General features: G+C 44.0%; 1 protein-coding gene across 1 annotated transcript; it reads right to left on the bottom strand.

Moving 5' to 3' along the window:
- Window positions 1-7,602: 7,602 nt before the first annotated feature.
- Window positions 7,603-18,228, bottom strand: TEX48 (testis expressed 48). The gene is made up of 5 exons (XM_014479903.2): window positions 17,486-18,228; window positions 12,411-12,513; window positions 12,052-12,174; window positions 9,250-9,375; window positions 7,603-7,737 (listed from the first exon to the last, which is right to left on the bottom strand). The coding sequence occupies exons 2-5, from the start codon at window positions 12,412-12,414 to the stop codon at window positions 7,634-7,636; spliced, it is 357 nt and encodes a 118-aa protein (XP_014335389.1). The 5' UTR covers window positions 12,415-12,513; window positions 17,486-18,228; the 3' UTR covers window positions 7,603-7,633.
- Between the last annotated feature and the right edge of the window lie 7,865 nt (window positions 18,229-26,093).

The raw sequence follows: 26,093 nt of genomic DNA, 5'->3' as shown, positions 1-26,093 counted from the left end.
GAGTCCTGGGTTCAAATCTCAGCCCTGATACTATTAGTGTAGATTGCAGAGACTTAGGCACTGTATCTCAGTTTCCTGACTTGTAAAAACAGAGCAGTAACAGTACTGTCCTTGTTGGATTGTTACGCTAAGTGAATTTATACTTATAAAGTACTTAGAAAAGTAAGCAATATACCGGATTTATACATTACCAGGATTGCTCACACTCCTTTACAAATAGCACATCCTTCAAATTGCAGCCATGATGACCTTTCTGTTGTAGGTATGAATTGTAATCTATGATATCCTGATGTAAGACATCCTCTTCCCTGATTCTTCTGTGCTGGGGGCAGACACAAGGAGTAAATGTTGCCTTAACAACTCACCATGTTCACACTGCAAAAACTAGAAATATGGCTATGTAACTATTGCCGAAACATTACCTTTCTTGACTCCCCATTACCTTCCAGACAGAGTCTAACTTTCTTTTCCTGGATTTAAGATTCTTAACGCTCTGTTCCCCTCACCTCCCCCCACGCCCTGGCTCAGGTCTTCACTTTCATCTTTCCAAACATCGAAGTTCACCACCTTGTACTCCTATCAGCTTGTGTCTCTATTTCCCAGATTTGCCTGTTTTGTTCCCCTCTTCTGAAATACCATTCCCGCCTCTTCTTTCCCTTTGACTCTCAGGAAGCTCAAGCACCAGGAAACCTTCCACCACATCCCCCCAAGTTGGTTGCCAGATTTCCCAGTGCTATTGTTTCCAAATCGTGGTCTGCTGTGTGAAGCGACTGCTTCTGTGCCTGGCTCCCTGGCTAAAGTTGAAGCCACCTGGGGGCTCTTGCATGTTACTCATGTTGGCATGCTCTGTGTTTTAGCACAGACAGCTTCCTACATCTGCATGGGCTGTGCGCTGCATCTCTATAGGGCTGCTGCCTGCCCCGCTGTTCATCAGGGCCCCGAGCACCAAATCAAGACCTGCGTAGGCAAGCAGTATTGTGCCCTCCAGCTCCAGACAGGCATTGCCACGTCTATTTAGAGCTGCCCCTCACGCTGACCAGCCTCTCCCAAGCCCTTCGTCAGGTGGGTGAGGAGTGACTGAAAGTGCTTTAGAATCAAGCCTCATTTCCTTGTTGCTTTCTTTTTTTTTTTTTTTTAAATAATATGCAGTAGGTCCTTCATGGTTATCCATTTAAAATACAGCAACGTGTACACGTCCCTCCCAAACTCCCTATCCCTTCACCTCATCCTTCCTCTACCCCAGCAACCACAAGTTCGTTCTCTAAGACTGTGAGTCTCTGTTTTGTAAGTAAGCTCATTTGTATAATTTCTCTTTAGATTCTGCATTTAAGGGATGTCATGCAACATTTCTCCTTCTCTGTCTGACTTCACTCGGTATGACAATCTCCAGGTCCATCCATGTTGTTGCAAATGGCATTATTTCGTTTTTTAATGGCTGAGTCATGTTCCCTTGTATATATATGTACCACATCTTCTTTATCCATTCCTCTGTGGATGGACATTTATCAAACCTCATTTTGTAATCAGGGATGCCAGATTCTAATTGTCCCCTACTGAAGGGGATCTCAGAAACAGGGCTGGGAGAGGGGAAAAAAAGAGGAAGAACACAGGCCTACGATGCAACTAAGGACTTTAATTGGAGGCAGCTCCTAATGGTTTTTCCAGGAGCTGAGGCGATTCTTGCTGGTGGCACAGGGATGGCTCAGACATCACCTGCTCCTTTTGGAGAGTTTCTGAATCAGTCTTCATGGTCCCTGTTCACCACCCTCTTCCTCCTGGAGACACTCTAGTGACCGTGCAGCCTCACACGCATGCAAGGGGCTGCCATCTATACAAATCAGGGTCTCCCAGGAACACACTTCTTCAACGCAAAATTGTTGAAGTGATGGTGATGACGATGTTGGTATCTCGTTGACATATTATTTCTTTGAGGGTTTGCATTCAGATCTGGAAGAGTGGAGGAAAATATTTATCCCGGGTAAAGGCTTTGAATTACATATGAATAAATGGTCTTGGTCATATCCTCCTTGGGATATTTGCATATTATTAGTGACTTAAAAAAAATATTCTGCTTGCTCAAGCTACAGATAACCTCAAATTGGGTTAAGGAATTGAGATCTTAGAATTTCTTTGTCACTTTAGCACAGCCTGTCTGGCCCTGACTCTGACGGATACACAATTACCATCTACTGAGTGCCGGAGTGGGGCTGTAGTCATTTATATACGTCGCTTCATTTCATCTTCCTAACAGCCTGAAAAGCAGGTGGTATATTCTCATGATCCTCATTTTGCAGAGAAGACGCTGAAGCTCAGAGAGAGATTCAGAGACATGCACAGTAAGTAGCTGAGACTGAGCTCTGACTGGTGTGTAGGACTTAAGTCCGTCATCAGTTCAGTTCAGTTCAGTCGCTCAGTCGTGTCCAACCCCTTGCAACCCCATGAACCGCAGCATCAGGCTTCCCTGTCCGTCACCAACTCCTGGAGTTCACCCAAATTCATGTCCATTGAGTCAGTGATGCCATCCAACCATCTCATCCTCTGTCATCCCCTTCTCCTCCTGCCCCCAAACCCTCCCAGCATCAGGATCTTTTGCAATGAGTCAGCTCTTCTCATTAGGTGGCCAAAGTATTGGAGTTTCAGCCTCAACATCAGTCCTTCCAATGAACACCCAGGACTGATCTCCTTTAGGATGGACTGGTTGGATCTCCTTGCAGTCCAAGGGACTCTCAAGAGTCTTCTCCAATACCACAGTTCAAAAACATCAATTCTTTGGCGCTCAGCTTTCTTTATAGTCCAACTCTCACATCCATACATGACCAGTGGAAAAACCATAACCTTGACTAGACGGACCTTTGTTGACAAAGTAATGCCTCTGCTTTTTAATATGCTATCTAGGTTGGTCATAACTTTCCTTCCAAGGAGTAAGTGTCTATTTAATAACTGATGTAGTTTTTAGCTGTGCTGTTATAGGTTTGAATAAAAAAAAACCCCCTACCACACCCCCAAAAGACTTGAAAGAAATCTGAAATGACCCAGAGCAGAAGCTGGGTGGGGAGTCAGAAGTCCAGAGAAATGATTCGGTGTTTTTACCAAAGCACCACCACACCCATGCGTGGAACCTACCGAAGGTCCGTGGGTGACGCTGTTGGCAGGCATTTTGACTGTGGGAGCTACCTGTGGTGGAAGACCCCTCATCAGGGCAGCAGCAACAAAAGATCCTTGACACCATGCTTTGGTGGGTGGTGGGAAGAGGAAAGGGCACTGCGGTGTCTGGTTCTGGGCCTCAATCCAGAAGCCCATTGTTATTTAAGCAGTGGGTCATACTGGACTAGCCTCCCCCAAGATATCACGCCCCTCTTCTCTCCCAAATCTCCTGTAGCGCCAGCAGATCCATGCCCTCTTCTGCCCAAAATTCACTTAACCATGGGAAGTACTGCTTCTGCTCTGCCAGTCTTTACCACGTGTGTGTGTGCTCAGTGGCTTTAGTCAGGTCCGACTCTTTGAGACCCCTCTGTCCATGGGGATTCTCCAGGCAAGAATACTGGAGTGGGTTGCCATGCCCTCCTCCAGGGGATCTTCCCGACCCAGGGAGGGAACCCTCGTGCTCCTGCACCCCCTGTATTGGCAGGCTAGTTCTTTACCACTAGCGCCACCTGGGAAGCCCAGTCTTTACCCCAGGGTCGCCTTATTGAAATCAGCAAATCTTAGAGTCTGGCCCAGTTCTCTGGACAAGGCTGTTTCCTAAATGAATAGAAGATTACAGCCAGAGAAAGCCAGTCCCTTCTCTGCCAGGACTTTTGGCAGCGCCCACAGGCCAGCCCATGCTTAGGGGTCAGATCTGTCTTTTGCTTTCTAGGTCTGTGCTCTTGGGTGGATTCTGTAATCTCTTTGAGCCTCACTTTCCTGCCTGGAAAACACTAGTGTTGAGTGGTACCCACCTTAAAGGAGTAAGTGATTAACTATGCACGGTGACCACTGGGGTGGCAGGTGCGTATAGATGCTGGCTCAGCACGCATTCTTTTTCCAGTCCCACTGGAATAGGTAACTTAGCTCAGCCTTGCTCCTTGAACTCTTGCTTCCATCACTCACTTGCTCAGTAGCTCTGAGTCCAGGCTCCCGTCTGTAATAGGAGGCACTTGGGCTGCACCTTCTCTCCAGGGATCCTTCCGGCTCTGATGACACAAGCTGCAAGCCCTTGTCTCAGTCCCAGTTTCTCCTTTCTTTCTCCCAGATGCCTGGGCATCTCCTGCCCTTGCTCCCTCTTCCCTCTGGCCAAAGCCCCACTCTGGGAATTTCCATCTTGGTGGCTGTCTTTACTAACATCACACTGGCTTCATTTCCTGGCCTCACCCGTGGGCGCCGGCTCCCCACCCTTCCCAGCCAGCACCATCTCTCACCTGAATTATTGCAATGGCTTCCTGGCCTCTCCCAGCCCAGTCTCCATTAGTGTCAACACAGCTGAGAGTGTAAGTCCGATCGTGTCACCCCTCTGCTCCTTGGCTTCTCGTGTGAGGTCGAGGAAATGCTCAAGTCCTTCTCTGGGACTTCCCTCAAAAATTCACAGTCTCACTGCTACCCCTGCGGTCTCCTCTCATCCTTCCTTTATCCAGCTGCACCCAGCACCCCACCACGACTGCCTTTGCACATGCTCCATGCTCCACCTTTGGCCTGCAACGCCCTTCCTTAGAGATCCGCAAGCTCACCCCTCCCTCCTTCAAGGCTGTGCTTAAAGGTCATCTTTCTGGTGAGGTCTTCTGGCCAAGTTACCTGAATTATTTACCCTATTTAAATGGCCCTCCCCCTCCCCTGGCAGTCCCTGTTCATTCTTCTGCAGAGCCCTTGGCGCATTCCAACACCTCCTAGAGTTTATCTGCATGGGCTTTGTCTTACCAGGAGAAATGCTGGCTGGGGTGGGGTGGGTGTGGTGTTCCTTGCACTACCAATGACAGCCTCTAGATGGAAGCAGGAGCTAAAGAAAAGGGCCGTTGGTTTGCCCCCAAGTGGGCTGTGAACTTCAGGTCTCCCGTGACCCCACAGCAGTTCAACCAGAATGAGAAAGATCAGTGAGGTCAGAGGGGAAGACTCCTAGAGCTGGAGGAGCCCTTAGGGGTCATTCAACACAGGTGGGGAGATTGGGACCCAGGGAGAGAAACACTGGGGTCATGGGAAGAGTAATGGCGTCTGCTTCCGGAGCAAAGTGGATAGGTGCCTAGGAGTGATGGAGATGTTGTCCTTTAAATACAGAAAAGTACTCTTCCTGCTCTCAGGCCCAACCTTTGAGCCCCTCTCACCTGCAGCTGGCAGAGCAGAGATGGGACTGTCTGTGATGTCACAGAGCCTGAGAACCAGGGAATGTTGGGGATAGAAGGGTTTGACTGGACCACAGAGTTAAAGAAGGGGGAGGAGGTTTACTGACCCTCTGTCCCGTTGACCTTCCCTTGGTTCACGATGCCATGGCGTCTGCCCATGTTCATCAGGCTGGCTGGGGTGGTTCTGCCTCATGTAGCTCCTTCCTTGGAATAGGTTGCTGGGGCATGTTCTTCTCAGGGGGATTCTAGAGGCATGAGACAGCAAGCCCTACTGTGAAAACACATTTCTAAGCTTCTATTGGTATTCCATCTACTAGGTTTCCATTGGTTAAAGCAGGTCATATGATGAAGTTCAAAGTCAAGGGGGAGGAAAGGACACTTCACCCAAGAAGACTTGGCCAAGAAAGGTGAAGAACTGGCTAATAGTTTGCTGTGCCACAGGTAGATGTCATTGCTGTACCCATTTTACAGATGAGGAAACTGAAGCACAAAATTTATTAGGTATTTTGGCTAAAGTGATACTGCTAGTAATTGGCAAATGAAGTGATCAGAGGTGGAATTTTAAAAGGTTCAAATTGCTTTACAAGTGGGTTATACCATTTTAGTTCCTTCTCTGCTGGGGTGGCAGTGCTGCTGCTACTTCCCCTCCTGTCTTGGCCTCTGTGCTATCATGGCAGTAACCAATTTAACAAGAAATTTGCAAAATGTATATGAAGAACATTGAAAAATAGCCCTGAGAGACAAAAAAGTAGGTTTGAACAAATGAAAAGCCATTTGTATGTGGATGGGAGGAGTCAAAATTGTAGAGGTGTTCGTTCTTCCTATGTTAATTTATATTTTTTTCCTAGGTTAATTTTAAAATTTAGTACTAGTTCCAGTTCAGTCGCTCAGTCGTGTCCGACTCTTTGCGACCCCATGAATCGCAGCACACCAGGCCTCCCTGTCCCTCACCAACTCCCAGAGTTCACTCAGACTCACGTCCATCAAGTCAGTGATGCCATCCAGCCATCTCATCCTCTGTTGTCCCCTTCTCCTCCTGCCCCCAATCCCTCCCAGCATCAGAGTCTTTTCCAATGAGTCAGCTCTTCGCATGAGGTAGCCAAAGTATTGGAGTTTCAGCTTTAGCATCATTCCTTTCAAAGAACACCCAGGGCTGATCTCCTTTAGAATGGATTGGTTGGATCTTGCAGTCCAAGGGACTCTCAGGAGTCTTCTCCAACACCACAGTTCAAAAGCATCAATTCTTTGGCGCTCAGCTTTCTTCACAGTCCAACTCTCACATCCATACATGAGCACAGGAAAAACCATAGCCTTGACTAGACGGACCTTTGTTGGCAAAGTAATGTCTCTGCTTTTCAATATGCTATCTAGGTTGGTCATAACTTTTCTTGCAAGAAGTAAGCGTCTTTTTTAAATTTAGTACAGTCACAATAAAATATCAATTCTTTCTTTCTTTTTTTGGCTGCACTGCACAGCATGTGGGGGTCTTAGTTCCCCAACCAGGGATCAAACTTGTGTCCCTTGCTTGGGAAGCACAGTCCTAACCACTGGACTGCCAGACAAATCCCCCAAAATATCAATGTTTTTTTTAAATGGATCTAGACAAATAGATACTAATGTTTATATTTTTAAAAAATGGAGGAATGTGGGGAGGGAGATGGGAGGGAGGTTCAAAAGGGAGGGGATATATGTATACCTTTGGCTGATTCATGTTGAGGTTTGACAGAAAAAATTCTGTAAAGCAATTATCCTTCAACTAAAAAATAAATTTAAAAAATGGAGGAATAAGACAAGGTGGTACCAGACCGACTTACAGTGGAATAAAATAGAAATTTCAGAAAGAAACCAAAATACATACGAAATTTTTGTACACGAGGATAAAGGAGTCATCGCAAATGATTGGGCCAAAGATGGTCTTTCAAATAAATGTCCAAAAAGATATGGATCCATACCTAATATATATAATGATAAATGTGAAACGGAACAAGGATCTAGATGTAAGAAATAAAGGCCCACAACATGTAACAAACATGGATGAACTCCTCTATAAACTGGATGTACCGGTAAGGGGGAGGGGAGAGAGGAGGGACACAGTCCTGTGACGTCACCAAAGACTTTAATTGGAGGCAGCTCCTCCCAAGTGGCTTTTTGGGGTCTGAAGTGACTCTTGTTGGCGGCACAGCGTTGGCTCAGACGTCTTCTCCTCCTGGAAGGGAGTTTCCGAATCAGTCTTCATGGTTCCGGTGCACCACCCTCCTTCTCCTGAAAACTCTCTGCAGCTGCGCAGGCTCCCAGACCTGCGAGGGGGTTGCCGTCTAGAATGATCAGGGCCTCCCGATGAGGCATGGTTGGTACGGCCAGTGATCCTGGGAGTAGCGGCTGAGCCTTCTCTTGTGAAACCCTCTTTTGGAAACTTGTAAATTTACATCTGAAAGGAGAAAGGGAAGAACACTGAGCGAAGACTCTGCTTTGGGCCTGGATGGACTGTTGCGGTCACCTCCATCCCTGTTCAGGATCAGATTCTGGAATAGTCTGTAAGTCATGTGCCCCCCGCCCCCCCACCTCCACTCCCGGTCTGGGACGTGTTGGTACTCTTATCGGAGCATGAAGTGACAGCAGTTTGTCTTGTGAAATGCACTGGCCTAGAAAATAGAAGAACTGGGCCCAGCCTGGTTCTGACATTACCACCTCTCTCTGCTGAGCTTACCCACTCCACTGTTCTTACCTGGAGAATCCCAGGGACGGCGGAACCTGGTGGGCTGCCGTCTATGGGGTCGCACAGAGTCTAGCACGACTGAAGCGACTTAGCAGCAGCAGCAGCTGCTGAGCTTTGGGAAAGCCCCTTCCCACTAGGGACTGAAGCCTCCTCTATACAATCAGAGATGGGCTTTTAAACTATGCACCATGGAGCCCTGTGGGGGGAGGGGAGCTAGTGGGGCACCCAGACACTCATGCCCAATTCAAGCACAGCAGGACCTCTTTGATTTTTTATAGAAATTGGACTTTGAGATTTTGGTTGCAAGGAGGGTTTAGCTGTTATGAGAATTTTGTTTGTTTGTTTCAAATGTGGAATCTTATTTATCTTACATATATATGATATGTAATTGATGTCCTTTATAATTCTGTGTATTTTATTAAATGCATATAAATACATTACTCCAAGAAGGGGTTGGTAGCCTTTTCGTTGTTGTTTTGACTGTGCCCCGTGGCATGTGCGTGGCATGTGGGATCTTAGTTTCCTGACCAGGGATCAAATCTGTGCCCCCTTCATTGGAAGTGTGGAGTCTTAACCACTAGACTGCCAGGGAAGTCCCTGTTGCGAATCCCTCTGAAGTGACTGGGCTGGAGGACCTTTACCTCTCAACAGCCAGCCTCATGGGGTGGTTGTGAGCTATGTGAGGTCACCTGGGCACAGCGTCGGTGCCCATCAAGGGAGCCACATTTCTTCTTCCTGGATATGGCTACAGTCCAGGACTCAGAGGCATCCTCCTCCACCTGGAGACTCTCAATGCACAGGCGTTTTTTGGCGTGTTTATCTGCTATGAATCTGGTTGAGTTTGGAGGAATGACACTCATGTAGGCCCTGCCCTCCTGGAACTTACCATCTGGAGGCTGAAGCAGACATTACGCGAACACTCACACACTGTACACATGTAAGACATTGCCACGGGGACTTAGAAGCAAAGTATGGACGTGTATTCTTTCCTCTCAGGGCTCCTGCTCCTCATGTAATTCCCAGCTCGGAGGATCATACAGGCAGGTCTTTCTCTGGGCTCTGTCTGGTGTGTTCTAGAATGTGACTGCAGCATCCTAAAGGGAGGAGTCCCGCCACTCCTGTCATCCCACTGAGCTCAGTATCAAACTTGGGTTTGGACATGAGGACAAGGCTCCCTACCCAAGAGGTTCCCGGTCAGCGTTAGGGCCCCGGTTTCAAACTCACCATACTCACTGCTGCTGAAACAAGAAGTTGTCTTTTCTGAGGGGAGCGTGGCTTTCTCCATACTCATGCAGGGTGCTGCATCACTGTGCTTGAGGCTTTGTCTGTTGAGCTCATCCTTCTGCACACCTGGCAATGGTAATTCCACGTGGTCATGTGGGGTGCTCAGAGGAGGTCACAGAGGCCAAAGTGTTTTGTCAACTCTGGAGCGCACACATGGACCGGCGGCGATACTTATGGAATGAGGTGTACCTGAATCAGCATGGCTAGTCTTCTAAGTTCTCCCCCCTCATAAGCAGGTACTGGATTCAAAATATGTATTTCTTTACAAGCATAAAGTTTACTTTTCCCCATTTATAAGTATAATTCATATACATTATACAAAAGCTTAGGAAATATTGAAGAATATGAAGTAGGAAAAAAATGCCCCAAACACCACTTCCCTCAGATATGATCACAGTTCCAGGGTTTGCCTATGGATGTTTTTAACAGAGTTGGACCATAAAGAAGGCTGAGCACTGAAGAATTGATGCTTTTGAACTGTGGTGCTGGAGAAGACTCTTGACAGTCCCTTGGACAGCAAGGTGATCAAACCAGTCAATTCTAAAGGAAATAAGCCCTGAATATTCATTGGAAGGACTGATGCTGAAGCTGAAGCTCCAGTACTTTGGCTACCTGATGCAAAGAGCTGACTCACTGGAGAAGACCCTGATGCTAGGAAAGCTTGAGGGCAAGAGGAGGGGGCAACAGAGGATGAGATGGTTGGATGGCATCACCAACTGCATGGACATGAGTTTGAGCAAAATCTGGGAGATGGTGAAGGACAGGGAAGCCTGGTGTGCTGCAGTTCATGGGGTGGCAGAGTCGGACACAACTTAATGACTGAGCAACAACAATTTTTACATAGTCCATCACATCCTATATGTTATGCATGCTTTTACTTTCTGCGTATCATAAGCTGTTTTCTTATGTCAGTAAGCTTTAAAAACAATGGTTGCATAATATTCTATGGATAATTCAGGATTTATTTAACCAATATTCTATTTTTGGGTGTTTAGACTATTTTCAAATTTCTCTACCATAAACACCACTGTGATGCACATTGTATATAAGACTTTGTTTATATACTCCTAGATTCTTGTGTAACACAGTCTTGTCAACAGACTAAGCAGTGTTCTGTAATAAACAGCTCTGTTCTTTTCTAGCTGCCTACCTTGAACAAATTGCTTCATCTCTCTCTGCCTCTGTTTTCAGAACTGCAAAATAATACATTCATTCTGGATAATCAGATCCACTTCTTAGAGTTATTATGGGACTTAAATAAGACCACTTTTCTAGTGTTTAAGTTCTGAAACAGTCAGGGACTTACCTGGTCACAGCTGGGTCCCTGTGCCTAGACAGTGCCTTGCATCTAACAGGGGCTCAGTACTTACTATCATCTTGGAAAAAGGAGCTGACGCTTTTAAGATTCTTCTTTTTTATCATGAAATTATTTGGCTGGTCAAAATCCAATGGAATAAAATACATGGGAAACCCTGAATGAACTTTTTGGCCAATCCCATATTCCCAGGGGAAATGTTTTAAAGGCTCCTAGGTATGGATTTCTGGCAAAATATGCCATGAGAATTTTTTTCCTGCCATTGAACTGCCACGTCTCCAGTAGGACCATGCCACCACTCACCACTCAGCTGTGTGTTAGTCCTAGCTTTGCCTGATCTTGACAATAATGCATATTTTTTGGGGTCTGAAATTGCTGATTTTGACCCCGAGTCTTCTCCACTATCATCTTTTGTCCTGGATCATTAAGAAGGATATAATTACAAACTGAAGGCCAGGATGCCTTCTTTCTCTCTTCCCTCTTATACCTGATAGTCTTGGAAACTGTGTGTTCCATATGCCTTGGCTAAAGGTGAAAAATAATATGTAACAGACTTTGCATGAGCAAGAAATACACTTTTGTTTTGTAAACCATTGAGATTTAAAGGCATGTTTGTTGCAGCAGCAGAGCCTGTCTTCTCCTGACCAATACCTTATACTATAGTCTTCATTTGTTGACTTTTGTTGAATTCCTACTCTGTGCAAGCCCTGTGCTTTTTGCTTCTATACATTCCCTCTTTTAACCCTCCAAGTGATTCTGAAAAGCAATAATACAGTATAAGTATCCCTGTTTTACAGGTAAGGACACAAGCTCGGAGTGAGAGGGTACTTGACTTGTCCAGTTCTGTAGCAGAGCTGATTGAATTTAACCTCAGCCCCAAAGGCAGGGCTCTTTCTGTTGATTTGTTTATAAAAACAAACTTTTATAAAAAATTATAAAAAAACTTTATAAAAAAATTAAATTTATTTATTTTTAATTGAAGGATAATTGCTTTACAATATTCTGTTGGTTTCTGCCAAACTTCAACATGAATCAGTCATAGATATACCTAAGGCAGGGTTCTTAAGCACTATCTTTATAGTCTTTAGACAAGTGATTCTCAAACTATGATATACATTCAGGTTTCCCTGAGGTCATATTAAAATAATGGTTCTGACTTGGCAGGTCTGGAGTAGGGTCTGAAAGTTCAGTTCTAACAAACTCCCCAGAATGCTGATGTTGCTAGTCCAAGTATCCCACTGTAAGTATCAAGATTTTAAGCTCTATTGTTTATCAGTTTTGTTACTTAGCCGGTCAGTCTTCACCTCATTTTAGGTTGACATTATTCACTCAAAAGCTGAAGGAAATCTGAGGGCATCTCAGCAAGAGGGGGATGAGCAATATGAGGTCTCCCGAGGCCGGGCAGGGCATTCTTGCCTGGTACCTACCATGCTTCAACAGCTGAAGCTCTTGGGTTTGATTGGGGATCTTGGCGTCATCTGCAGCATCAGGTTTCTCACAGCATTTGCAGCATGAAGAGAAGATCTTCGAGGCCAGGTTTTGGTGAGCTGCTAATACGAAGAAAAAGGAATGGGGGCCCTTGGGATCCAGGGCCTGAATTCCAGATGCCCCGTTGGAAATTCACTGTGATGGCAGGGAGCAGGGGGGTCATATAGGCTCAGCCTCCCCCAAGGTATAATAGTCTTCTCCTTTCCCAAATCTTTTGTAGCTCCCCCATGGAGCTACAGTGGGGAGTGTAGTGGTTCTCTTAAAGTCATTTCCCCTGTTTTATACAAAATTTTCTTACCCATGGAAAGGAGTTGAAGCCTCTATTCTTTCAGCATTGCTTGCAGGGCTGCCTTTTTGAATCAGCTGATCTTTGAGCCCAGTTTCTTGGGCAGGGCTGTTTCCTAAATAAACATAAGACTGAGGGTGAAAAATGCTCATGCTCCAGGTCGGACGTCACTGCAGCAAAATGCTGGGCCATGCAGAGATGCACAGAAACGTGTTTGCAGACCTGTATTCTATTCTGTTTCTAGGTGTGGGTTCCTTAACTTTCTCGAGCCTCACTTTTATCCTGTGGGAAATGGGAATCGTAGTGCCTGCTTTGCAAATGGAAAGGTTTGCTGCTGCTACTAAGTCACTACACTCGTGTCCGACTCTGTGCGACCCCATAGACGTCCGCCCACCAGGCTCCCCCGTCCCTGGGATTCTCCAGGCAAGAAAACTGGAGTGGGTTGCCATTTCCTTCTCCAATGCATGAAAGTGAAAAGTGAAAGTGAAGTTACTCAGTCGTGTATGACTCTTAGCGACCCCATGGACTGCAGCCTACCAGGCTCCTCCATCCATGGGATTTTCCAGGCAAGAGTACTGGAGTGAGGTGCCATTGCCTTCTCCGATGGAAAGGTTTAAACATACACAAAGTGACCTCTGTGGCGCTGGGTACTCAAAGTGCCTAGTCAATGGTCATTCCCTTCATGTAGCTCGTTGGCTACAAAACTGTTCTGCTGGTCTGGGTCGCAGGAGAACATGGTGATGAAGCACACTCTTACCAACTTGCTGTGTGGCTTTGAGTAAGTCCTTGCTTCTCTCTTTGTCTCAGGCTCCTCACCAGTAATAAGAGGAAGTTAGGTTGCATGATCACTTGAAGCATCTTCCTAGTTTGGACAGTCCAGAAAAAGGCCTTGTTTTCATCCCAAAGTTCTTTCATTGTGTACCAACTTTTCCAGGTTTCTGGATGCTTCCTGTTCTCCTTTCCCTTTCAGTGGTAAAACCCCCTTGTAGAAAATTCTTCTCATGGTATTGGTTAGATGTCCCTCACAATACTCAATTCAGTAGATGAGTTGTCTCATTCGTAGGCATTTCTGTCTCACTTTCTCCACTGTAATACCAAACAAGCCACCCTGAATTATGGCAATAGCTTTCTATTAGTAAAGTGAAAGTGAAAGTTGCTCAGTTGTGTGTGACTCTTTGCGACCCCATGGACTATACAGTCTAAGGAATTCTCCAGGCCAGAATACTGGAGTGGGTAGCCTTTTCCTTCTCCAGGGGATCTTCCTAATCCAGGAATCGAATCCAGGTCTCCTGCATTGCAGGTGGATTCTCTACCAGCTGAGCCACAACTGACTTCTTAATAATGAATACAAAAATCTTTAACTTCCTGCACATAAGCTATTCAATATGTTGATAGCATCCTTTATATATTGTGGCTACATACCCTCAGCAGACTAAACACATACAGATGTCTCCACTATGTGGGATCCTTGGACCAAGAAGGGTACTTTCTGGGCCCATCTAGACTCCAGTGTTCTTGCCTGGAGAATCCCAGGGACGGCGGAGCCTGGTGGGCTGCTGTCTATGGGGTCGCACAGAGTCTGACACAACTGAGGCGACTTAGCAGCAGCAGCAGCCTCAATCTCTGATAGTCCTTTGGATCTGCTGCCAATCGAGTTTTCTGTCATAATTTGAGCTGTGACGTATTTCACTGACTCTTTAATGAATTTGTTTTATTTTCTTAGGATTTATAAACAAATGGACGTTAATATGAGGCAATCAGATCTTTTGTTTTGGAGATGCATCATTTAGCAAATACGCTTGCCATTAATACAGATTCTTCTGCTGCTTGCTGTAGTTTCAGTTCTCTTCATCTACTTATATAAACTCTTGCTTCATGGGGTTTTTCTCTGTTCTAGATTACCTCATGTATGTGAGTGTAGAAGGCAGTGCTTCATAGGAGGGAATGGAGGCTTTAAGTCTAGCCAGCTACCCCCTCCCCCGCCACCCCCCACCACCCCACCAGGCAGCCCTGGGATCTAATGGTTGGAGGTTTGTTAGACTGGTGGTCAGTTTGTAGGAAGGGAATTGCTAAAGTTTTGCCTTGGGTATCTCCAAACCTTCATAAGCACATGTCTATCTTGTTAAAGGGGCTTCCCTGGTGGCTCAGAGGTTAAAGCATCTATGAATGGTCACTTTTCTCAGCCTGTATTCTGGAATTAGTGATTTCCAGGGCATAGATCATATGAACTCTTTAAGGTTCTCCTTGGCCAAGAAATTCAAGATGCCATGCAAAGTATAAACTCTTGACTAACTGTAGTGTATTCTTTTGGGCTTCCCTGGTAGCTCAGCTGATAAAAGAATCTGCCTGCAATGCAGGAGACCCTGGTTTGATTCCTGGGTTGGGAAGATCCCCTGGAGAAGGGATAGGATACCCACTTCAGTATTCTTGGGCTTCCCTGGTGGCTTAGATGGTAAAGAATTTGCTTGCAATTGGAGAGACCTGGGTTCAATCCCTGGGTTGGGAAGATCCCCTGGAGGAGGGCATGGCAACAGACTCTAGTATTCTTGCCTTGAAAATCCCCACGGACAGAGGAGCCTGGCGGGCCACAGTCTATGGGGTTGCAGAGAGTCAGACATGACTGAGCTACTAAGCAGAGCACAGTGTATTCTTTCCTGTTTCTCATGGTCTCATCTATATGAAATTGCTGCCTCTTTCCAGAAAAACTCTTGCTTTGTATATATAGTCTCATTCAATGTACTCTGATGTGTTTATCTTAATGACAAAAATTTTGCTAGATGACTTAAAATGACAATGTCCATTATGGCAAACTTTCAGTGTCAAAAATAATAGATTCAAGAGGCACAGTAGAAAAGAGAGAAGACAAAAACTCAGATACTTAATAGAAGCCTTCTTTGATTGATATACTCTGACCCCAGAAAGAAGAAAAAAAATCTTACTCCTTCTCAAACCTGAAACTTGCTTCATTTCATCTCTCACTCTTCCTCCACGAAGCATTATCTTTGTGCACATGTTAATAGTGCACAAAGAGTCGTGTCCGACTTTGCAACCCCATGGACTGTTGCCCGCCAGGCTCCTCTGTCCATGGAATTCTCCAGGCAAGAAGACGAGTGGGTTGCCATGCCTTCCTCCAGGGGATCTTCCTGACCCAGGGATCGAACCCAGGTCTTCTGCAGTTTGGGCAGATTCTTTACTGTCTGAGCCACCAGGAGAGCCCAGGTTTATCTTTATCACCCACTTAAACTTCTCTTGTTCCTTTCCCTAACTGCTTACATAAACTTTCTTTATGGGGCATTTCTATAGAAACGAACAGTCAACATTGCACAATATTCCTCTAAAACTCCTGTACAAGAAGGTGGGTCCATAGAGGTTGAATTTAAAATCTGATGAGAGCTGAGTTGAGGAGAAATATTTAGAATCATGCCAAATTTCAGAACAGAAAGTTGCAGTCCAGTTCAGGGTTCTGTTATTCAGCTACTATTGCCCTGAATTATCACACTTGTATCAGTTAGTTCACTTAATTGTTAACCTTCAACATGGGGGACGGAGAAGGCACTGGCGACCCTCTCCAGTACTCTTGACTGGAAAATCCCATAGACGGAGGAGCCTGGTGGAGCACTGGAGTGGGGTGCCATTGCCTTCTCCGCCCAGGTGACACTAATGGTAGAAAACTCGCCTGCCAATGCAGGAGACATAAGAAATGCAGGTTCGATTGCTGGGTTGGGAAAGTCCCCTGAAGAAGGAAATGGCTACCCACTCCAGTATTCTTTCCTGGAGACTCCCATGGACAGAGGAGCCTGGTGGGCTACAGTTCATGAAGTCACAAAGAATTGGACACAACTGAAGCAACTTAGCACACATGCATAATTCCTAAAAGAGTCAAGGGCTTGAGAAGTGTAGAAACAGAAAATATGCCACATAAAATTATTTCAGAAGCTATTAAAAAAAGAATAAAAACTTTTCTCTTAAGGGAATGGTAGTTTGGACAAAGATTCAGAATTGCAAACAAAACCAAGATGAATCAATAGGAGACTGAATAAACTTCAGGACATTCTGGGGTAAACCGACAGCTTAAGGGAAACTTTTCTTTTCTTCTTGCAAAGGACTTAGACCTGAAATGTGGACTTCGAGACAATAAATTGGAATGAGAAATGTCAATTTAGATCTCTAAGTTATTTTCAAATAGTCCTAAAATATTAACTAGAAATCAAAATGACTTAAGACCTCCTAGATAAAACAGTTGGTTTCTGAAATAAAAACAGGACCAAAATTTCCTCTGTTCTTAGGGAATATGGATTCTATGGATGAAGATACTTGCATATACTTTGAGCAGAAAGACCATTAGAAGAACTCATGTTCCATTATGGCCAAAGGTCAAATGTCCAGACTTGTCTAGTGATGCCATTCTAAGGAGCCTTAGCACTCAACACCTGCCTGTTCTTCCTCTAAACTTGCAAATAAAGTTGATGAAAGTGGACAATGATACTGCTTGATTGGTGACATGGTTTATTTCTTGTAGGAACATCAGAGTCTTCAATGCTAACTGCGACTGTTTTTCTTTTTTTGATGACTACATGGACCTTTCCAAGTGTCCAGTTCCCCGGTAACCTCCGTGGACTTACACAGTGTTGGAAAGGAAAAAACGTCTTTATGGAGTTATCAATACCCTAGACTTTTGAGGACAGTGAGCCCTCCAAAGGAGGTGGACAGCACAAAGTGCTCATTTTCCTTCACGTTTACTGACATAGTACAAAACAGCTCACACCCTGCTGCTGCTGCTAAGTCACTTCAGTCATTTCTGACTCTGTGCGACCCCATAGATGGCAGCCCACCAGGCTCCCCTGTCCCTGGGATTCTCCAGGCAAGAACACTGGAGTGGGTTGCCATTTCCTTCTCCAATGCATGAAAGTGAAAAGTGAAAGTGAAGTCGCTCAGTCGTGTCCAACTCCTAGCGACCCCATGGAATGCAGCCCACCAGGCTCCTCCAGCCATGGGATTTTCCAGGCAAGAATACTGGAGTGGGTTGCCATTGCCTTCTCTGCTCACATCCTAGGGCACAAACCACCAATTGAAAATCCATAGCTCACAGGTTTGAATTGTCTTAGTCATCCATTGCCTCTTGTCCAGAGAGTTGAATACTTCTATGCAGCAACTGGCCCGATATATGGTTCTGCAGATAATTTAAGGACAGAAACAAGAAGACATCAGGCTGGTTGATGCTCAAACTGAACACCAGATCCCTGTAAGTGGAAAACTGGAACTGTGTCTTTAAGGAAAGTCAGTAACAGTGGTGAAGATCTGTACAATCCCCAAGAGTATCTCCTGCAATTTTGGTTTGCTGCTGCTGCTGCTAAGTCGCTTCAGTCGTGTCTGACTCTGTGCGACCCCATAGATGGCAGCCCACCAGGCTCCCCCATCCCTGGGATTCTCCAGGCAAGAACACTGGAGTGGGTTGCCATTTCCTTCTCCAATGCATGAAGTGAAAAGTGAAAGTGAAGTCGCTCAGTCATGTCCGACTCTTAGCGACCCCATAGACGGCAGCCTACCAGGCTCCTCTGCCCATGGAATTTTCCAGGCAAGAGTACTGGAGTGGGTTGCCATTGCCTTCTCCGGCAATTTTGGTTTAGGAAGGGCCAAAAGGGGGAGTTCCTACACTTCTAAGTGAAGACCAATCGCTCTGTAACCTTGATAACAGATAATCACCAGGACCTGTTTAAAGCCTTCAATCTGTTAATGAACTCTTACCTCAATGACCATTCTCCTGAAAGTAACAGACAGTAGTTAACACTTTCATGGCCGATGGTCTGCCATCCCTAGGCACTCCTGCCTCTGAAATACCACTAACTCAGCGCCTTCACAAACCCTTAAGACACCAGCCATTAGTTTTGCTCGGAGACTTTGTCATCAAAGCGTAGGTCTCCCTTGTGTAACTAAAGTCAGATTTTGTTCCACACACTGAATGGAACAAAATGGAGATCTCTTCTTCTAAAGCAGCTTATACATAGCCAGTGTCTTGAGGATCTCTCCGTAGTAGCAGCACAGCAAAAATTTTCAAATATAAGTTTATCTGAATCTAGTACTGATGATTTTCATATTTTTACTCCCCAGCAGTTCACTGAGGAGACAGGTAGAACCACTTTCTCCTCTAAGTGTTTATAACTAAGAGTTTTGAACTTTTGAACCCTCTTCAGAAATGGAGAGGATCTTAGGAAGGGCAGTGTAGCAATTACAAGCACATTTTTGGGGGTATAATTCCTAAGGACTCACTACTTATTAGCTATGAAATTTAAAAGAATATAACTCTCCTGAACCTCTGTTTTCATATCTGTAAGCTGGGAATGATAATAGTATCTACCCTTGAATGTGGTCTTGAGGATTGAATAGTAATGGGAGGTGCTTAGCACAGCTGTCTGGCACATTGGAAAGGCTCAGTAATTGTAAAAGCTGATTCTGATGAAAATGTGGGCTTGATTTGGCTCGGTGGGCTGGGTGTGGTGTTTCTTGCACTGCCAATGCCCTCCTCTAGATGGAAGCAGGAGCTAAAGAAAAGGGCCATCAGGTTACCCACCCCGCCACCCCCGCCCCTCCCTGCTGTGACTGTGAACTTCAGGTCTCCAGTGACCCTGGAGCACTTTGACCAGAACAGGAAAGATTGATGAGGTCACACTTCTGTGTGATGAGGAAGACTTCTGGAGCTGGAGGAGCCCTTGGTGGGGGGTAGGGGGGGGTGTCATTCAACACAGGTGGGGAGGCTGGGACCCAGAGAGAGAAGCAGTGGGATCAAGGTAAGAGAGATGGCCTCTGCTTCCTGGAGCAAAGTGAAAAGGCGTGATGGAGACGATGTCCCTTTAAATAGAGAAAAAATGCCCCTCCTGCTCTAAGACCTAACTCTTGAGCCTCACTCACCTGCAGCTGGCAGAGCAGAGATGGGGCTGTCTGTGATGTCACAGAGCCTGGGAACCAGGGAATGTTGGGGACAGAGGGGTTTGGCTGATGGTCAGTGCAGGAAGGGCGAAGCGTGTCTGCTGATCCTCTCTCTAGTGGCCCTTCCCTCCGTCCACAATGCCATGTCCTTCGGGCACTTGGGATGGAAGTCTTGGTGCCTCTTGTGAAGGCTTCTTGAGGATGGCTGGGCAGAAGGGGGCAGTAGAGCACTGGATGCAGAAGACCTGGGTCCAGGTTCTGTCTCATACCCAGCTGGGGGGTAACCTCAGGCAAATGTACTTTGCATCTCGGTTTTAAAATGGCAATAATTATTATTATTTAATTGGAAATTATAGTTTTAGGATTAAATGGGATCAGGCAAACCTTTAACACGGTGCCTAGGTATAGTAAACATTCAAGAAATGGTTGTTGTTAATGATAGGTGCAAAAATAAAGTGGCATTCTCTTCCCAATCTATCTTCTAGGAAAAGGCATATTTTATATTTGAGCCCTTTGGGGGGCACTCTCAATTCCTTTATTTGGAACAACCAAGTTATATTTGGGGAAGCCAAATTAGGTTGAAATGTTCTCAATCAGTACTATCTTTTGATGCTTCTGGAAGCCACCTGAAACAAAAGGAACAGAAAGGAGCAAAGATTCCGCCCAGTTTTTGGTGTCCTGGTGGAGGGTGGCTAGATGATGTTGTGGGAGTGGGAGGTGTCCTAACCGAAACAGACTTTTAAACCTCATTTGTAAAGAAATCCTCCTAAGTGTAGTAATGTTGACGGTTCTCAACTCTGGCTGTAAAGTGAGATTCATCTGAGATATTTTTAAAATGTAGAAACACCCTGGGGCTTAATACCAGATAAATTAGAATCCTGGTTGGGGGTGGGGAGGGATGGAGCAGTGGGTGGACCCTGGCATAAGTATTTTTAAAAAGCTTTCCAGGTGATTCTCATATGTAATCAAGACTGAGAACTACTAAATTACGTTGTGGAGATTGTTTATTATACACGTAAGTGGTGATTCTTGCAAAGGCTGCAGAAGTTTTAAAAATGTCAAGCTTGGGAATTCCCTGGTGATCAGGTAGTTAAGACACTGAACTTTCATTGCAGGGGTTGCGGGTTCAGTCTCCAGCGAGGAACTAAGATCTCACCCGCTGTGCAGAGTGGCCAAAAGAACAATGCCACGCCCAGTGCCCACTTTACAGGCCAATAAAATCACTATTTCTGGGCAATGGGAATTTTAAAAACTCCCCAGATAATTTCTCCCCACCACCCTTTAAAAAATTGAGATATAATTGACATATAAGTTTGTGTAAGTTTGAGATGTACAACAGTGTTTGTACATTTTGTATCAAATATACGGTTTGATATATTTATCTACCACAATATGATTACTAGGATAGTGTTAGCTAACACATTTATCACTTCACATAATTATTTCCTTTTCCTGTTGAGAACAATTAAGATGTAGCCTCTTACCAACCTTGAGATTTATAATATAGTATGACTTTAAAGTTGCAGCCAGCATCGAAACTACTGACTTGCAGAACAAATATTAAAAACCTAACTTTTGTTGATGCTTGTATAAATGTATCTTTTAGCTTTTCAAGGACAGTATTATTGATGGGGTCAAAAGGATTATTTTTAAAATAGCTTAGAAATGAAGACAGTATACTCTGGAAACCTCTGTTAGATGAAAATTTTATGAAAATTTTAAGGATACTAATGTTAGAGATATGTGAGAAGTATTTGAATGAAATCGTTTCAGAAAACGGGAGAATGAGAATAGCAGTATTTCCAAGTTAATAGATTTTATATTATATGCCATTGTATACAAACATCCTATATTGAATCCTTGTATTGAATTAGGCAAAAATTTCATTTGGGTTTTTCCATAAGACATTAAATAAATGCCTGGTTTTTTTCACTCATAGCACTAAATGTTTATATATTCGAGTTGCCCAAAAGACTTAAAAAAATCTTTGCATGGAGAAATTGGGAGATTGTCTTCTGTTTGGGATGGTTTATCGTTCAAGAATATATGGTATGGTTGCTTCTTTCCTCTTGGATCTGAGATAGGAGTCTAATCAGCAGGCTCCTGTACTACTTCCTAGTCCAGGAAGAGAATAATGAACTCTTGAACTAAGGCAATGGCCTAAGATGAATGGGTGGATTTTGAACCTGATGATTCCAGAGGGTGTGGGCTCTGGAGTTGGGCTGCCTGCATGAGAAGCCTGCCATGGTAACTTACCCCTCTCATCCTCAGTTCTTTTACCTTTAAAATGGGAATTATAAGAGTGTTCATGTGAGTACTGCCTTAGACCATTCATGGAATGTTGTAAGTATATAGTTGTTCCTCTGTATCTGAGGGAGGATTGTCTCCAGGACACCCAAGGGTACCAAATCTGAGGATGCTGAAGTCCTTATATAAAATGGTGTGTTGCTGCTACTGCTAAGTCGATTCAGTCGTGTCCGACTCTGTGCAACCCCAGAGACAGCAGCCCACCAGGCTCCCCGGTCCCTGGGATTCTCCAGGCAAGAACACTGGAGTGGGTTGCCATTTCCTTTTCCAATGCGTGAAAGTGAAAAGTGAAAGTGAAGTCACTTGGTAGTGTCTGACTCTTAGCGACCCCGTGGACTGTAGCCTTCCAGGCTCCTCCGTCCATGGGATATTCCAGGCAAGAGTACTGGAGTGGGGTGCCATTGCCTTCTCCAAAAATGGTGTAGTATTTGCATATAATCTAAACACATCCTCCTGTATACTTTAAATCATTTCTAGATTACTTGTAATACCCAACACAATGTAAATGCCATGTAAATAGTTGCTAGAGAGTGACAAATTCAAGTTTTGCTTTTTGGAACTTTCCAGATTTTTTCTTTTTCTCTTTTTCTATTATGGTTGCTTGAATCTGTGGATGTGAAACCCTTGGATATGGAAGGCCAACTGTAGTGCCTGGTAGAGAAGAAGCATTCAATAAATGTGGCCTGTTTTTATTATTATTGGATATGGAGAGTGAAGGTTGAGTCTGGGCTGATGGTGTCACAGCTGTGGATGTGGAATTAGAGAATTCAGGAAGACTATATTTTGGATAAGGATAAATTTAGGTTTTAAAACTTTATTTTGAAATAATTACAAATTCCCAGGAAGTTGCAAAGAAAAGAGCATAGTTTCCATGAATCCTTTACTCAGACTCGTCCAATGTTAACATCTAGTATTACTAATGATATCAAAACCGGGAAATTAACATTGGTGCAATCCACTAAGCTCATTTGATGTTCACCAGTTTTGTATATACTCATACGTGTATGTATGTATACGGCTATGGCAAAGTCACTTCAGTCGTGTCCGACTCTGTGCGACCCCATAGACAGCAGCCCACCAGGCTTCCGCCCGTGGGATTTTCCAGGCAAGAGTCCTGGAGTGGGGTGCCATTGCCTTCTCCAATGTATGTATACAGCTGCATGCAATTTTACCACATGCGGCTTCATGTAACTGCCACCACAACCAAGACGTAACTACCATCACGACCAAGTTCCTTTGTGCTGCTGCTTTATAGACACGATACTCCCTCTCCCCACCATCTCTAACTCCTGGAAACAATTGATCTGTGCCCCATTTCTAGAATTATGTCATTTCATGAGTTTTCACAAATGGAAACACAGAGTATGCATGTATCTTTGTTAGTTTTTTTTTCACTCAGCATAATTTCCTTGAGATTCATCTAAGTTTTGGCGTGTATCAATAGTTTATTCCTTTTCATTGCTGACTCATAATGCACAGTGTGAATGTGCCACAGTTTGTTTAAGCAGTCACCAACTGAGAAACATTTGAGTAGTTTCTAGTTCTTGGCCATTACAAGTGAAACTACTGTCAACATTCATAAACTAGTTTCCGGGTGAAGGTAAGTTTTTTTACTTCTGTGGGGTAAATGCCCAAGAGCACAATTTCTGGATTGTATGGTAAATCCATTTTTAGTTCTACAAGTAAGTGTCCAATTGGTACCAGCTTACCCGAGTTGGTCCCCAAACAAGGGTCATCCTGCCTCCAATAGAATGAGACTGATTTGAATTCAGAAGCAAAGGAAAGGCCCCCTTGCCACCACACCTCAGGCATGGCATGTAGGATCTTAGTTCCCTGAACAGGGATCAAATGAGTGCTGGTGCTTCCTGCAGTGGAAGCATGGGTTTTTAGCCACCGAGCCACCAGGAAAGTCTGTGAAAGTTTTATTCTTGGATCAAAGAATGCCTGCACTTCCACTTCAGGGGGTGCAGGTCCCATCCCGATCAGGGAACTAAAATCCTGCATGCCATGGTGGCCAAAAAATAAACAACAACAGCAATAACAACAACAGCAGAGGTGCCAGCTCCCACTTGGGAGTCCATGCTCTCTGCGTGCCCCTCAGGCCATCAGGACGCGCTGCTTTGTAGGGAATCGCTCATCTGTGGGGGAGGGTCAAGCACAGCTTTACTGCGCATGCTCCAGAGCGCGGCACCAGGCACAGCCTCTCTGCGCATGGCTCATAGCCGCCATCTTGAATTGCAGTGCCGTGTGCAGTCCTAATAAACGCGGCCCCGAGCTGCAGTGTCGGGTGCCGCCATGGTTTCTCACTAAGAGCTCTGCTGTGAAGTGCCCGGTGGAGGCCTCTGTTAGTGGTAGCCTGTGAGAAAGTAAAGCTCCATGAAGCACAAAGGAAAAGGAAAAAAGGTTAGATTTTATTTTGTTACCCAGATTCTATTTTTATTTCTTGGGAATTGTGTATGGGCTTTGCTGGTGACCAAATGATTTTCCAGAGAGACTGTGTCAGTTTATATTTCTCGCCTCTTCTCCAGGTTTGTTTTTTTTTTCTTCCACTTTTTTAATTTTAGCCATTCTAATAGGTGTGACCTGGTATCTCATTGTGCTTTTAATGTTCATTTTCTTAATAGCTACTAATGTTGAACATCTTTTCACATGCTTGTTAGTCACCCACATATCCTCTTTGGTGAAATGTCTTCATGTTCTTTACCCACTTTCTGATTGGATTATTTTTTAAAATTCAGTTTTTAAAGTGATAGCTTATTGAGATATAATTCATATGCTACAAAATTTGTTCTTCTATGATGTACAAATCAGTAGTTTCAGTATGTTCACAGAACTGGGCAACATTGTCTAATTTTCAATATTTACATCACCCCGAAAGGAAACTCCATACCCATGAGCAGTCACTCTCCATCCCTCCTACTTTGCAGCCCCTGGAAACCGCTAATCTGCTTTCTGTCTCTATGGATTTACCTATCCAGGACATTTCATATAAATTAAATCATATAATGTGATTTAACTTTTTAAGGTTCGTCCTTAAAAATCTTCCTTCATATAAATTAAATCATATAATGTGATTTATCTTTTTAAGGTTCGTCCTTAAAAATCTTCGAGCAAACAAAAGCCCAGGTCCAGACGGCTTCACAGCTGAATTCTACCAAAAATTTAGAGAAGAGCTAACACCTATCCTGCTCAAACTCTTCCAGAAAATTGCAGAGGAAGGTAAACTTCCAAACTCATTCTATGAGGCCACCATCACCCTAATACCAAAACCTGACAAAGATCCCACAAAAAAAGAAAACTACAGGCCAATATCACTGATGAACATAGATGCAAAAATCCTAAACAAAATTCTAGCAATCAGAATCCAACAACACATTAAAAAGATCATACACCATGACCAAGTGGGCTTTATCCCAGGGATGCAAGGATTCTTCAATATCCGCAAATCAATCAGTGTAATACACCACATTAACAAATTGAAAAATAAAAACCATATGATTATCTCAATAGATGCAGAGAAAGCCTTTGACAAAATTCAACACCCATTTATGATAAAAACTCTCCAGAAAGCAGGAATAGAAGGAACATACCTCAACATAATAAAAGCTATATATGACAAACCCACAGCAAACATTAAAAAAAAAAAAAAAAAAGTTCGTCCAGGTTGTGACATGTATTAGTTCCTCATTTCTTTGTGTTGTCAAATAATATTCCATTGTAAGGATATACCACATTTGTTTACTTGTCTATTGATGACATTTTGGTTGTCTCCAATTTTTTGCTCTATGGGAAATATTGCCACGAATATATGCAGGTTATTTTTTTCTGTGGACATGTGTTTTCTTTTCTCTTAGATATATATACCTGGAAGTGAATTTGTTGAGTCATATAGTAAATTAGTTTTAACCTTTTAGAAATAGCCAAACTGTTTCCAAAGTGGTACTACTCTCAGCAGTGTATGAAGATTTCATTTGCTTTATATTCTCAACACACTTGTTATTGTCTTTTTTTTTTTATTTTAACCATCTTAGTGAGTATAAATAGTATCTCATTGTAGTTTTGATTTGTGTCCTAATGACTAACTGTATTGAGCATCTTTTCATGTATGTATTGGCCATTTGTATATCTTGTTTGTAGATATGTCTGTTAAGCCCCTTTACCCATTTAAAAACTGGATTGCCTTTTTATGGTTGAATTTTAAGAGCTATTTACATATCCTGGATATTAGACCATTGTCAGATATATGGTTGGCAAATATTTCTTGCATTCTGTTGATTGTCTTTTCACATTCTTGATGGTGTCCTTTGAAGCACAAAATTTTAAATTTTGATAAAGTTCACTTAACCAGTTTTTCTTTTGTTGCTTATGTTTTTTTTAATATAAATTTTTTTATTTTAATTGGAGGTTAATTACTTTACAATATTGTATTGGTTTTGCCATACATCAACATGAATCTGCCATGGG

The sequence above is a fragment of the Bos mutus genome, chromosome 8, assembly GCF_027580195.1.
Source record: "Bos mutus isolate GX-2022 chromosome 8, NWIPB_WYAK_1.1, whole genome shotgun sequence".
NCBI classification, from domain to species: Eukaryota; Metazoa; Chordata; class Mammalia; order Artiodactyla; family Bovidae; genus Bos; species Bos mutus.
This window is presented reverse-complemented; position numbering and strand designations above follow the sequence as displayed.

Coding starts and splice junctions, on each gene's coding strand:
- TEX48 (XM_014479903.2), bottom strand. Junction 9,376..12,051: donor GCTTCAGCTGTTGAAGCATG/GTAGGTACCAGG, acceptor TACCATTGCCAG/GTGTGCAGAAGGATGAGCTC. Junction 7,738..9,249: donor TTTCAGCAGCAGTGAGTATG/GTGAGTTTGAAA, acceptor TTCTCCTTTCAG/ATGTAAATTTACAAGTTTCC.